This window comes from Pan paniscus, chromosome 2 (assembly GCF_029289425.2).
Source record: "Pan paniscus chromosome 2, NHGRI_mPanPan1-v2.0_pri, whole genome shotgun sequence".
Lineage (NCBI taxonomy): Eukaryota > Metazoa > Chordata > Mammalia > Primates > Hominidae > Pan > Pan paniscus.
In genome coordinates, this window is record NC_085926.1 from 120843189 (window position 1) to 120856369 (window position 13181).

The following is a 13181-nucleotide window of genomic DNA, read 5'->3' on the forward strand; positions in this document are numbered from 1 at the left end:
TCTGAAAGGGAATTTAAAAGTAAAGATCATAGGCCAAGCCAATGGTAACATCTTTTGGGCAAAGAATCTCCTTTGTAGGGTATTTGGGTAGAGGGAGAAGTTGGTCCAGGAGAGTGAGTTCTGAGCCACACCCGTGGATGTCCATGAGATAGAGAGCTCCTACAGTTACAAGAATCATAGAGTCACTTCAGCCATCGTAAGAAGGTGATTCGACTGGATATGGGTTGGAGCCAAGAGGGGGCCACCTACCCTTTCTCTCTCTCCCTCCCTGTCTCTCAGTCTCAGCCAGTCCGGTCTTTCTCCCTCACAGTCTCGGTGTTTCTGCTACATTCTTCTATCGCTACTAGCCTATCTTATCCTCGTTCTTCAGCCCAGATCCCATAGACAGCCACTCTGACTGGCTTAGCTGATTTCCCTCTGGGCTTTTGGGTAGGGTCCTTCAAGACTGCACACCGTGGCAGGCAGCCAATCTGTAGCCATCCCTGTGCAAAGACCAGCTCAACACTGCTTGTCTGATGGGAGGAGGATGGGTGGGAGGAGCTGTTTCAGAAACCTGGGAGTAATGGACATGACAAAACTGTGACTGAGATGTCCATTTGCCTGTCATTTTCTAGGGTGGAGATGGAAGTCTGGTCTTCCCATGCCCACTTGTCTCAAGCCCCTCCCACACATCAAGTGACAATAACAGCTTTTCAATCACCATTTAGGGACCATATGGACATTAAAATGAAGATGAAGAGAACATAGGAACTCTGTAAGTCTAAAAAGATGCCCTAAACAGCCAGAAGGGCCCCACTCCTTGCCCAGATCACAAGTGCTGGTAACGGAGGGTTGGGGGAACCAGGGAGGAATTCCAGGAACCATGGGCCTTGTCCCTACTCCTGAGATAAGGAAAGGGGTGGAAGAAGGGAGGGCCGTAGGATCCCAGACAGCTTCAGTGTCGAGGGCTTTGGGATTCCCTCTGCCCAAAATGCCCAGGTATAGATCCTGAAAGCCCCAACATCACTGACTTCTTTGAGGTCAGACCCTGAAAACCTTTATGCACGGTCAACCAGTCACACTTAGGCTGGAATCTGTGTAGCCAATTGGTATTTTAAAGAAAAGAGACCCAGGAAACATAAGACATCAAAAGAGGCAAGATTTGATAGCAAAAAAAAAAAAAAAAGTTGTAAGCCGAGCACGGTGGCTCATGCTTGTAATCCCAGCACTTTGGGAGGCTGAGGCAGGTGGATCACCTGAGGTCAGGAGTTCGAGACCAGCCTGGCCAATGTGGTGAAACCCCATCTCTACTAAAAACACAAGAAGTTAGCTGGGTGTCGTGGCGGGATCTGGTAATCCCAGCTACTTGGGAGGCTGAGCCAGGAGAGTCCCTTGAACCAGGGAGGTGGTGGTTGCAGTGAGCCAAGATTGCACCACTGCACTCTAGCCTGTGGGACAGAGTGAGACTCCGTCTCAAAAAACAAAACAAAACAAAACAACAACAAAAAACCCAAATAACAAAACAAAACCAGATGTAGTGTGGCTCTCGAGGAACATCTGACCAGGTTCCTGGGGAACCAGGGCCATGGGAGGAAGAAGGGACTCTTCTCCCATGAGAAAGGCCTGGAGATGCAGGGACTCTCAAGTCACTTTGGCCGACTTTCTTGCTCCCCTAGAATGAACCCTGCACTAAAAGTGGAGAATCACTTCTATAAGTGAAAGACATAAAAAGAAAAGATATAAGGTAATGTTACAGTAAGTTGGGCAAATCTATCAAAATTTAAAAACATGTATACTCTTTGAGTAATTCTATTTTTTCAGAATTCATTCTGCCATTATAGCTGTATATATATAAGGATAGTATTCGCCTGTAATCCCAGCACTCTGGGAGGCCGAGGCGGGTGGATCACTTGAGTCCAGGAGTTTGAGACCAACCTGGGCAACATAGTGAAACTTCATCTCCACAAAAAATACAAAAAACTAGCTGGGCGTGATGGCATGCACCTGTAGTCCCAGCTACTCAGGAGGCTGAGGTGGGAGGATCGCTTGAGCCTGGAAGGCAGATGCAGAGGTTGCAGTGAGCCATGATTGCACCACTGCACTCCAGCCTGTGTGACAGAATGAGACCTTGTCTTATTAAAAAAAAAAAAAAGAAAGAAAAGTATTTGCAACATTGTAACAAAAGATTGAAAATATCCTAAAAGTTCATCATTAGGGGTTTGGTTAAATAAATGCTGGTGGCAATTGTTGGGGAAAAGACAGACATGGAACACTCTAGGTGACAGATTGTTAAGTGGGAAAGCTGGTGCAGAATAGTGTGTACAGGTGAGCCCATATGTTGCCCAGAACACACACTTGGGCAAATGCTAAAATCAATATTGGTTTAAAGTTGGGGTCAAAACCAAATATTACCATCTCAGAATGAAACTCCTGGGATGCAAGAATTAACCTGAAATTTCATCCCAAAGAATGTAATTATTATTATAATTTTGCTAATGGTCAAATTCTAAGTTTGACCTTATGGTACAAGAACAGTAATCACTCAGCATGATCAGTTGCAAAACGGCTCTGTGATCACGTCACTGCAGTTCTTGTTGTTGTTGTTGTTGTTGTTGTTGTTTTTGAGATAGAGCTTTGCTCTTGTCACCCAGGCTGGAGTGCAATGGCGAGATCTCGACTCACTGCAACCTCCACCTCCCGGGTTCAAGCAATTCTCCTGCCTCAGCCACCCAAGTAGCTGGGATTACAGGCACCCACGACCACGCCCAGCTAATATTTTGTATTTTTAGTAGAGATGGGGTTTCACCATGTTGGCTGGGCTAGTTTCGAACTCCTGATCTCAGGTGATACACCTGCCTCAGCCTCCCAAAGTGCTGGGATTACAAACATGAGCCACAGCACCTGGCCTTCACTGCAGTTTTGTCATAAGAAATAGACGGTCACTTTCCAATGAGAATGGGAGAGAAGCCAGGTATTTTTCGGATATTACATTTTCCCGTACTTTTTTTCTTTTCTTCATTCTCTTTATATCCCTTGTTATGTCTGAATCAAAGGTGATTTGTCATGGATATTGTACATGGTTTTGCAATTTTTTTCTGCTTATGGAATGTTGAGATAGAAAAGCTAACTTTCTTTTTTAAAAAATTCATTTTCATAAGATGTGAATTCCCAAATAGAATTTATTCCTGAAAGACTCATAACCTAAATGGAATTAAATATCAAAAATCAAACATAATTGTTAAAGGTGATTTTATTTACCATAATGCATGTAAGATATGCACCAAGCTAGACAGATACTAGAGTTATGACTTAATCAAATATCTATTATTCTGACTGGTATTATTGAAAATTGTTTAACATTCATTGGCTCACAGAGATGATAATGTTCTTCCTAAAGTTATCTCACTAACATTCTCTTTCAGTATTCTTTTTAATTCTCAGTCTTTTTCTCAATTTATTTGCTATTTAAAAGTGCTTAATTGTTTTTGAACATAAAATTAGCAGCTTTCACCATCATTATGTGAAACATTAATTATTGTGGCTTTTTAATCTTATAATAATAAATATATGTAGTTCAAATGACTGAGAATTTTAACATATGAAGCATAAAAGAGACTTTCATTTCACTTCAAGACTCATTTGATATTTATAGTGAGTATCATCTATTAATAAATCTAAATGGTATGCCTCGTGCATATTACTAATGTTGGTATTCTGATTAGATATAATGATAGACCGGGTGCAGTGGCTCACACCTGTAATCCTAGCACTCTGGGAGCCAAAGTGGGAAGATGGTGTGAACCCAGGAGTTTGACACCAGCCTGGGCAACATAGTGGGACTCCATCTCTACAAAAATTTTTAAAAATTAGCCAGGCATGGTGGCATGCGCCTGTAGTCTCAGCTACTTGGGTGGCTGAGGTAGGAAGATTGCCTGAGCCCTGGAGGCTGAGGCTGCAATGAGTCATGATCACACCACTGCACTCCAGCCTGGGCAACAGAGCAAAACCCAGTCTCAAAAAAAAAAAAAGATATAGTGATAACCTGTGTAACGATGACTGTAGATTAAGCACAAACTCTCAGGGATATTATAAATAATATTGAGGTAGGCATTCAGCTACTGAGACTTCCAAAAGCTGAGATTGAAGGCCAATTCAAAGATTTCTACTGAATATCGAGGCCAAAGCCGACTTTTGGTGCATTTTATGTACACACATGATAAACATACATATATGTGTCTGTGTCCCTGATCTACCTCTAGGTGCCTCATGGAATGAGATCTTGGGGCCTAGGAATCAAGAATGGGAGATTCACTTTTTAATGGATATCCTTTTGTACTGTGAGCTCTTTGGAGCCTACACCCCTAGGAATCTCAGAAGGGAGATTTATCAGGGGTGGTGGGGGAAGTGGACCCTCTGTTTTTGAGAGTGCTCAGTGCTGGGCAGAGCTGATTAGGAATGTCCAAGTACGGTGGGGGTCCTGTATCCTACCAGCCCTGGAAACTGGGGTGCAAACCTAGGGAAACATCTCCCTTTTAGCGTGATTGGAGGGTGATTGGTGGAAGGACGTTATGGGTAGGGATAAATTTTCCCACAAACTCCAGAGTTCACATTCCAGACTCTAAAGCCTGAGCCTCCTCCAGTCAGCACAGCTACAGAATTAGAGGTGCAGCCCCCAAGGACTAAGTGAGTGCCCTGTTGGCAGCTCAGGATGAGGAGAGAGGCTTTTCCAGAGCAGCGTGTTTGGGGCTGGCCTGCAGGGTTCTCAGTGAGTCGTCAGGGTGACCTAGCAGTGCAGCTGGGGGCCATGGAGTGGTCTGAGTGGCAGGCCAGGCTGGCTCAGAACAGCTGGGCCCTGGGAGGAGCCTGGGGCCCCAGTGAGCACAGGCCTGGTGGACCTCCAGTTAAAAGACTCCTTCCTAGGGAGCTCCTGAAATGCTGGACCCAGGTGACTGACACATCGTGTGGTAAAAATGGCGAGATATCTCTCCTCTTCTGGAAGATCCCCTTTTGGAATGCTGCAAGTCTCAGAGGCAAGGCTTGTCCAGTTGGCTGTCCAAGGAAGACATATTCACAGGTTCCTGTGTGAGGATGATGGGTTCAGGGTGTCTGATTTCCCCAGATGGCCCAGCCTAAGGCACACAGCTACTTATATGGCCAAAATTCTCTTCAGGGGATTGATATGTTACACTCCCACCAGCAGTGTATTCTCATTTGATGGTTACTAACCCTAAGGGCTAACACTGATGAGTACTTGCTACCTGCAAACCTTCACTTCTGGAAATTTATCCTAAGGACATAGGAATATGTATAATAGAAGGAGGTTCATAATAGTATTCGTTGGTAAAAGAAATTTTGAAACAAATGAGAGTGGTTTAAATAAATTATGATACATTTATGTAATAGAATGGTACATTTACATAATAGAGAATAAAATGTATGTCGTGGAATGGATAATTCTATGTAATAGAAATAGAACTTATATAACAGAAAGTTAGGATTTTTCAACCATTATGCAAACCTTTTCCAAAGTAAATCTTAGTGGCATAAACAAATAAAATATATAAAAATTGAACTTTCTCTTATTGAAGTGGTGGGGTGGGGTATATTTTTACCTGTGGAGCCCTGCAAACAAAGCCCTCTCTCCCTCCCTGACCCCATCCTAGGGCAGCCACTGAAAGGGATCCTGAGGCTCTAGGGAGAATTTTTTTTTTTTTTTTTTTTTTTTTGAGATGGAGTCTCACTCTGTCACCCAGGCTGGAGTGCAGTGGCACCGTGTCAGCTCACTGCAACTTCCGCCTCCTGGGTTCAAGCAATTCTCCTGGCTTAGCCTCCCAAGTAGCTGGGATTACAGGCACCCACCATCACACCCAGCTATGTTTTTTTTATATCTTTAGTAGAGGCAGGGTTTCATCATGTGGGCCAGGCTGGTCTTGAACTCCTGACCGCAGGTGATCCGCCTGCCTCAGCCTCCCAAGAGAATTTTTAACAATGTAGGAAAATAATGATATAATGTTTTGTCTTAAAATCAGAATAAAAACCATCCACATAGAATATCTTAATTTTATGAAACACTCTCAAATCTGCACAGAGCCATAGAAAAACGCCTGGAAAAAGAGCATATTAAAATGATGGTTGTCTCCTGGTTGGATTTTAGGGCATCTGTATTTTTCTTTTTAATAAGCTTTTCTTTTTATTTTCCAAAATTTCTTTAATGAACATGTACCATGGTTATAATCAGGGGAAAACAAGAAGTTATTTATTTCCCTCCCAATATTTACCCCAACATTCAGTTGGGACCAAAAAGCTCAAAGGCTCGTCCCTCTGGTGTTGTATCCCGCATGATTAAAAATTGTAATATATATTAAAAAGTTATGATTAAGTCCATATACAGTGTTTCAGTTACGCGATTATCAATATGATCATGGTTGAACCAAATGGTAAACAAGGATTACATTTCCCTTCCTTGTGCTCTTTTTTTTTTCCTTTTCTGGTGCTAATAATCATCTCATTTTTGGAGGGAAGACGATATAACAGGGATGGGACAAAGAAAGGGATTCTGGGCTGGCTGGTAAAGCTCTATTTCTTGACCTGGATTATTGTTACAAGGGTGTTTGCCCTACATTCACTAAGCTATACTTGCTTTTTTATGATTTTCTGTACCTGTGTTTTATTTTACAAAAAAGAAAAAAAGCTTAAATAAACTATGCAACAAGAACCAATAAAGCCTCTCTTTGCTTAGTTTTCTTTGAATGCAACTTTAAGTCTTTCTACAACCCACCCCCAGTAGTTTTATAAAATAAATCTTCATACAACTTTCCATACAAACCTGCCACATAACCTATCAGTTCCATTTTCTCCTGGATCCTGCAGGGTGCATACCATCCTCCAATACCAATCTGAATTGGTTGCCCACTAGGACTCCTTCCTGGCTTCAGCCCCTCTTCACCCCCTTCCTGTGTTAGGTCCCCTTTCTTCTGGATGCACATTTTCTTTGTTTACTTCCTTGTTTTAATGAAACCAAGGCACATGTGAGATATATTCTTTGAGACTCTGCATGTCTAAATGTCTTTATTCTCATATGACTGACTCATAGTTTGGCTGGATATAAAATTCACAACTGAACATCATTTTTACTCAAAAAATTTTAAGTACAATTTTCATTGTATTCTAGCTTCAAATTTTGTTAGTATGAGACTTTCATATTCCTTTTTTTTTTTCGGTCTGTTGTTGAAATGTTCTTTTCAAGCCTAGTGTTTTGAAGCCTAGTATTTTGAAAAGTCATATGACTCAGGGGAGATCTTTTTCATCTATGGTTCTAGGTACTGAATGTGGCCTTTTATCTGGAGACCTCCTTCTTTGGTCCTGGTAAATTTTCCTGTACTCTTTCTTTGATATTTCTCTTCTGAGTTTTCTCATGAGCTGTTAGACCTCCTGGGCTGATCCTCTTGTTTTCTTATCTTTTCCCTCTTCTTTTCTTTTTTCTTTCTTTCTTTCTTTTTTTTTTGTAAAAGGCAAAAAATTTATTGATTCTGAAGGGAAACCAGAGCATCCCCTCTTATTTTCTATCTCTTTGTCTTTTGTTCAACTTTCTGGGAAATTTCTTGTCCCTTTAAGCCCTTTAGCTAATTTTTTTGCTGTCATATTTTTTAATTTCTATGAACTTAAATATGTCCTTTAAAAATTACATCACGTGTTTATTTCATATAGCATCTTCACTCATTTCTGAAGAATATGGTGTCTTTGAAGTGCTCTCTCTGTATTGTCTCTGTTTTCACTGAGTTCCACTTTATCTGTTTCTTTGTTTTGGTGTCTCTTTCATGTTGGACCTTTTCCTCTGATGTCTGTGATCCTTATGTGCCCATTCGTACCACCCTCCTTGTGAGGGAGCACATTCTGAGATTCCTCACCTCTGGGCCAGGGTTGGTTACCAAACAGCCTTTGCTTACTATGCCACCTCATCTGCAAGCAGTGTGGATGCACTAAAAACTAACCGCAAGCTCTGTGTACAGGGTACTGTTTGTAAACGAGTGTACTTTGCTCTAGGACTATATAGCATGATGACCAGCTAGCTTATTTCAGAATTTGTAGGGTTAGTTCATTTCTTCAAAAGATCATCTTCTAGTCTTCTGCCTGGGGAGGAGGAGGAAGAAAAAGGGGAGGAGGAAAAAGAGGAGGGGGAGTAAAAAGAGGAGGGGGAGGAAAAGCCTGGCTGTCAGAGTCTTGGAGTTAGCTTAGGAAAGGCAATGGCTGAATCCCACTGACAACCAGAGTCTGTCCAGACAACTCCTTACCACACACCCACCTCTGGGCCTGGTGTCCCCAAGTCCAAGGTTTCTCTGGTTCAGTGTCTTAAGGGAACATACTTATTGCCCCCTGTGGAGACAGAGGAGTGGTGATGAGCTGTAACGGTGGAGAGTGAAGACAATTTGAAAGTCTAGCTGAAGCTTACACACAGATGTACAACCAATCCCTCTCTTTTCAGTCCCCACCTTAACCCCACCTTTCTCATTCCTGGTTTCTCCAGTATCCGGTTCTTTCTGAAATCACTTGGATGCTTAAGTTTGGCCCACATCCATTCTACTGGATGCCTGGTTCCTCCATCTGCTTTCTGTCTTCATGGATCATGACTTGAGGTTATACATACATCCTAGATTTACTGAAAATAGTGATAGAACTTTTGTTTTTTACTCTGTTTTGGGGGTGATTCTGAGAGAAAGGGGGATAAATGTCTTTATACCACCATTTAAAATCCCTAAGTCTCTGCCTTGGTTTTTAGTATAACTGTGATTATCTTTTTGGTTTTCTGTATCCTCTAAATTTTCTGCAATGAATACATATGACTTTAATAAGAAAATGCACACACAAAGTCATTTATACACAAAGGGGTGCAAAAAAGCCTGGAGCACCCACTCCTGCATCTTCCTTACTCCTGCTGAGCCAGCTGGGACAAGGAAGAATCCCTTGCCCTTCACGCCTCAGCTCCCTGACATCTGTCAGAGATCCCCAGACCCTCCTTGTCAGGGAGCACATCCTGGGATTCCTCACCTCTGGGCCAGGGTGTTTACTAAATAGCCCTTACCAACTTTGCCAGCTCATCTGCGAGCAGTGTGGATCCTTCATGCATTCTGAATGGTCATGCCTCCAAAGCCACATTTTTGCAAAGAGAATTCAGTGTGTGTGTGTGTGTGTGTTGAACTGGCACTCAAAGATTGACATTCTGCTGATGCCACTGCAGTCAACAGCGGGTGGGCATTGCCCGGGAAGTCTCCATGACCACTTCCTACAGACCTACCTGGTCCCTTCACTTGAACACACCATGAGGGGCCCTTCTGAAGCAGGCACCCTGGGCCCTGGAACACTCTTAAACTTCAATGACCCTCCAGTCCAAGGGGGCTCTGAGACCCCAGGATCTAAAATGCCCTGCTAGCTGGGTGCAGTGGCTCACGCCTATAATCCCAACACTTTGGGAGGCTGAGGGGGACAGATTGCTTGAGTCCAGGAGTTCGAGACCAGCCTGGGCAACATGGTGAAACCTCACCTCTCAAAAAAAAAAAAATCAAGCATGGTGGCACATGCCTGTAGTCCCAGCTACTCAGAAGGCTGAGGTAGGAGGATCGCTTCAGCCTGGGAGGCAGAGGTTACAGTAAGCTGAGATCGCACCACTGTGCTCCAATCGGGGGGACAGAGCAAGAATCTGTCTCAAAAATAAATATATAAAAATAAATAAATAAATAAAATGCCCTGTAGGCCCCCATGAGCTCGAGACACATGGGGCTAAGAGGAACCAGTCAGGAATCCCAAGTACTCACATGCTTCCTGAGCTCTCGGATGGGGCTCCACTGTGCTGATGACACTGCCATTCCAGTTGTCCCAGGTAAGCAGGAAAGATTTCAGGCATGTTCTTTCCTCCTCCTTGCTTCCAGGAACCTTTAAGCTTCAAGCACTCCTCCCTCCACTCCCCAAGAGCCTCCGCCTCCTCTACCACTAGGATGGCAGGTTTTACAGCCTGACCTACAATTAGATTCTGCTGGGAATCCTAGGAGAATTGATCCAGCCAATTAAGTCAGGAAATTGCTCTCTAAATTTAACATGTCCGTCAATCTCATCCAAAATGGCAGCATTGATTTGGTGGGCTGAGGCTTTGAGGTTATCTTTATTTAATCCAGCAAAAACTATATTAGGCTTCTCCCACCTCACAGATTTGCCTGTTTCTCAAATTTGATTTTATTAAACTCAGCAGTATAAATATCTCATAAAATAATTCTCATCAACACTCTCCCGCTGGACTCACACCCTGGAGCTGTTGCCTGAAGAGATGCTAAAGGAGCAGGCAGAACTCTCTCCTGTTTTGTTGCCTTTGGTGTACCTTATGTCCCCACCTGTGAATTTGCTTATCCCCAACATCTTTTCCAAAAAGGGTGTAGGGCAATGTATGTGTACACTGTATGTGTATTTCCATTCTACAAATGGAAAGATATCATCTATTAAAGATAAGGCTACTTGGGGCATTTCCTCCGCCTTGAGAGACCATCTGCCACCCTGGTGCATTGCTCAGATTGCCTAGACTATGCAAGAGGAGCCCACGCACAGATGCACAGAGACATTTGGAGACTGGATATCATCTTTAATTAATAATGCCACAGCCCAATGTCTTTTTTGTTGCTGTAGCAAATTGTGATTGTGTGTGCGTGTGTGTGTGTGTGTGTGTGTGTTCCTGAACAGATGAAGGGCCAGCAGAGACTCCCAAGCAGGTCTCAGCCAACAACTCTGTTGAGCAGCAACTGGAAGATAGTCTCCATAGAGGCACAGAGGCCAGACTTCTGCCTCCTATGGCATTGATCCTCTCTCCTGGGCCACCTTTCGTGCATTGAGGGCAAGGCTGAGGCCTGTACCAGCCCAGATTAAAGGACTTCTAAGCACAGGTCAGCCTCCAGTTCCCAGTACTCACTGCCTCTGACCAGAGGGATGCCCTGGGTAGAGTATAGACTTCCAGGCAGAGGTGGATAACCTGCGCTGGCCTTGGTCCCATGTCATACTGGGGCAGCACCACAATGGCCCAGCCCTGGCAGAAAATCCAGAGCTACTGGAGCCACTTGATTGATTACTTTCAGAGATAATCAGGATGTAGCACAGGCCTTTTTTGGGGCCAGCTGGAGAAGGCCAGACTCAGCTTGTGGGGGCCACAGGAAGTTGTCTCCAACCCAAACTTAAAAGCCTGCCCTCTTGCCATCTCCATTCTCCAATTCCTCAAATGCCCAGTAGGTCCACAGCCCAGGCATGGCAGCATAGTGTCAGCGTGACAGTGGGTTGCAAGGTAACCATGAGAGACCTGGGCTGAACTGGACCTGCGGCCATATGTCAGCCTGAAACCAGCCCTTTCCCCCATGGTCAACGCCAGCCAGAGCTCTCTGAAGCTGGATGGGACCCCCCACAGGCAAGGCAGCAAGTTCTTGGCCTAGTGCAGAGGGAGAAAACCAAACTGGCTCCACTGTCCCATCTCCACCTGCTCTGTGCCTTATGAAGGCAAGAAGCCCAAGTCCCCAGGACGGCGGTATCAGCTGTTGGGGAAGCACCGTTGTCCAGGTGAGGCCTCAGGCCGGAAGCTGTGTTTGTTCAGGGGGCTTGGGTAGTAAGTAGTCGTGTACACATTGGTCTGCTGCAATGGGTAGAAGTTGGCTCTGTCATCAGGGATCAAGTTATTCTTGTTCAGGGTCTGTGGGTGGAAGAAGGAACCAGAGAAAGGGGTGAGGGAACATGCAGGGGAAGGGAACAGGCCAGGGCAAGGAGTCCAGAAGCCAGCCGTGCAAGAACACTCAGACTGCGGATCCAGTGCTCTGTTCACACCACCACTGCCCAGTTCCGCCCAGCTGAGGGCCAGAACCCCTGCGCTCTTCACCCTGCCCTCCTATCCTGCCCTCTGCTTCTACAAGAAGGCTCCCACCTTGAATTCCATGGGTGTGTACTTTTCATTCTTTGGAGTGCCTCCGCCCTTGTAGTGCAAATGGTTGGGGGTGGCAGGATGGACCAGTGTGGACTCCTGGGACTGACGCTGGCAGTGCTGGCAAGACAGGTACACTGCCAGGGTCAGGAGCCCAGAGCCCAAGAAGCAGGAGATGCCTGTGGCCACCAAGTGGATGAGATTGAACCCTGGGGGAAGAGAGGCAGGTAGTAAGATAAGGGCCACCGTGAAGAGGACAGACTCCTGCCTGCCTCCCTGGGAGCAGAAACAGCAACAGGAGGCTCTGAGGCATCCTGGAAAGGGCTCTGAGGCCACAGCCAAAGGAAACAGGGAGGCTGGGGAGGCTGTCACTGGGGACCTCTTTCACAAGGTACCCTGTGGCTCAAGTCAGAGGTGGCAACCAGAGGGTCTAGAGTCAGATGACTCTTCCTTGGGTACAGACTGATGATGGCCTCCTAGCTGGGGGGGCATGGAGGGAACTGCCCAGACCACCCTACACACCATCTCAAAGCAGTGGGGACCCCAACAAAGCTTGGCTGTCTGGAGCAGGATGTGGAAAGAGTCCAGACTTTGGAGTGGGGTGCCAGAGGGCTGGGAGGATCGCAGCATGAGGTAGGGCCGGTTTCTTTTACCTGCACAGCCGGTGGCCTCCTCCATGCTGGAGGCTGGCAGGATGACTGCAGGAAGACCAGTGGACAGGGTGTCAGGGACGGAGACAAGAGGAGGGGGGCCCTGCAGGGTAGGCGTAAGCCTGGGAGGACCTCTAGGTCAACGCTCAGCTGTAGGACTAGGTAGGCGTGGGGGCCTTCATTCCCCTCCCTCTCTCCTCAGACCCCACCTCTGAGAAGGGCTAGCCCATCCACCGGATGAGGAGGGCCCAGACCCCAAATGTGTGCATGGAGGCAAATATGGGAGTTTTCTTTCGGCATCTCCTTCCCCCCACCTCCGTGTTTCATCCTGTGCCCCCTGCTCCCCACCAGGACACAAGCTTCAGAAGGAGAAGGAAGTTGGGAGTGCAGGCTGGGAAGGGTTGCTGCGCAGGTGCTGGCAGGGGTACCTACCGGGAATCTCGCTGTAGGGGCAGGGGCGGCTCTGGCTGCTGTTTCCAGCACAGGCGCTGGGCCCTGGGAGGAGCTCCTCACAGTGCCGGCTTCGGCTCTGGGCTCCGTCGTCAGTGCACTTACTCCACTCAGACCAGGGCGACCAGCCTTCTGGGGATTGTGGGTAGGATGAGGTTAACTGC

The 13181-nt window shown here is 45.8% G+C and overlaps 1 protein-coding gene across 9 annotated transcripts in view; it reads right to left on the reverse strand.

Annotated features, from left to right (window-relative positions):
* Positions 1-10588: 10588 nt before the first annotated feature.
* SEMA5B (semaphorin 5B) overlaps positions 10589-13181 on the reverse strand; it is a 119951-nt gene continuing 117358 nt past the window's right edge. For 6 of the 9 annotated variants that reach the window (XM_024928393.4, XM_008950506.4, XM_003825203.5 and 3 more), the window contains 4 exons: positions 13000-13149; positions 12571-12615; positions 11921-12126; positions 10589-11692 (listed from right to left, as the gene is read on the reverse strand). In XM_024928393.4, coding sequence (XP_024784161.1) covers positions 11534-11692; positions 11921-12126; positions 12571-12615; positions 13000-13149 — 560 coding nt within the window. In that variant the 3' untranslated portion in view covers positions 10589-11533. The remainder of the gene's footprint in view (positions 11693-11920; positions 12127-12570; positions 12616-12999; positions 13150-13181) is intronic. The other 3 variants (XM_008950503.4, XM_008950502.4, XM_008950504.4) reach the window with 2 other exon arrangements.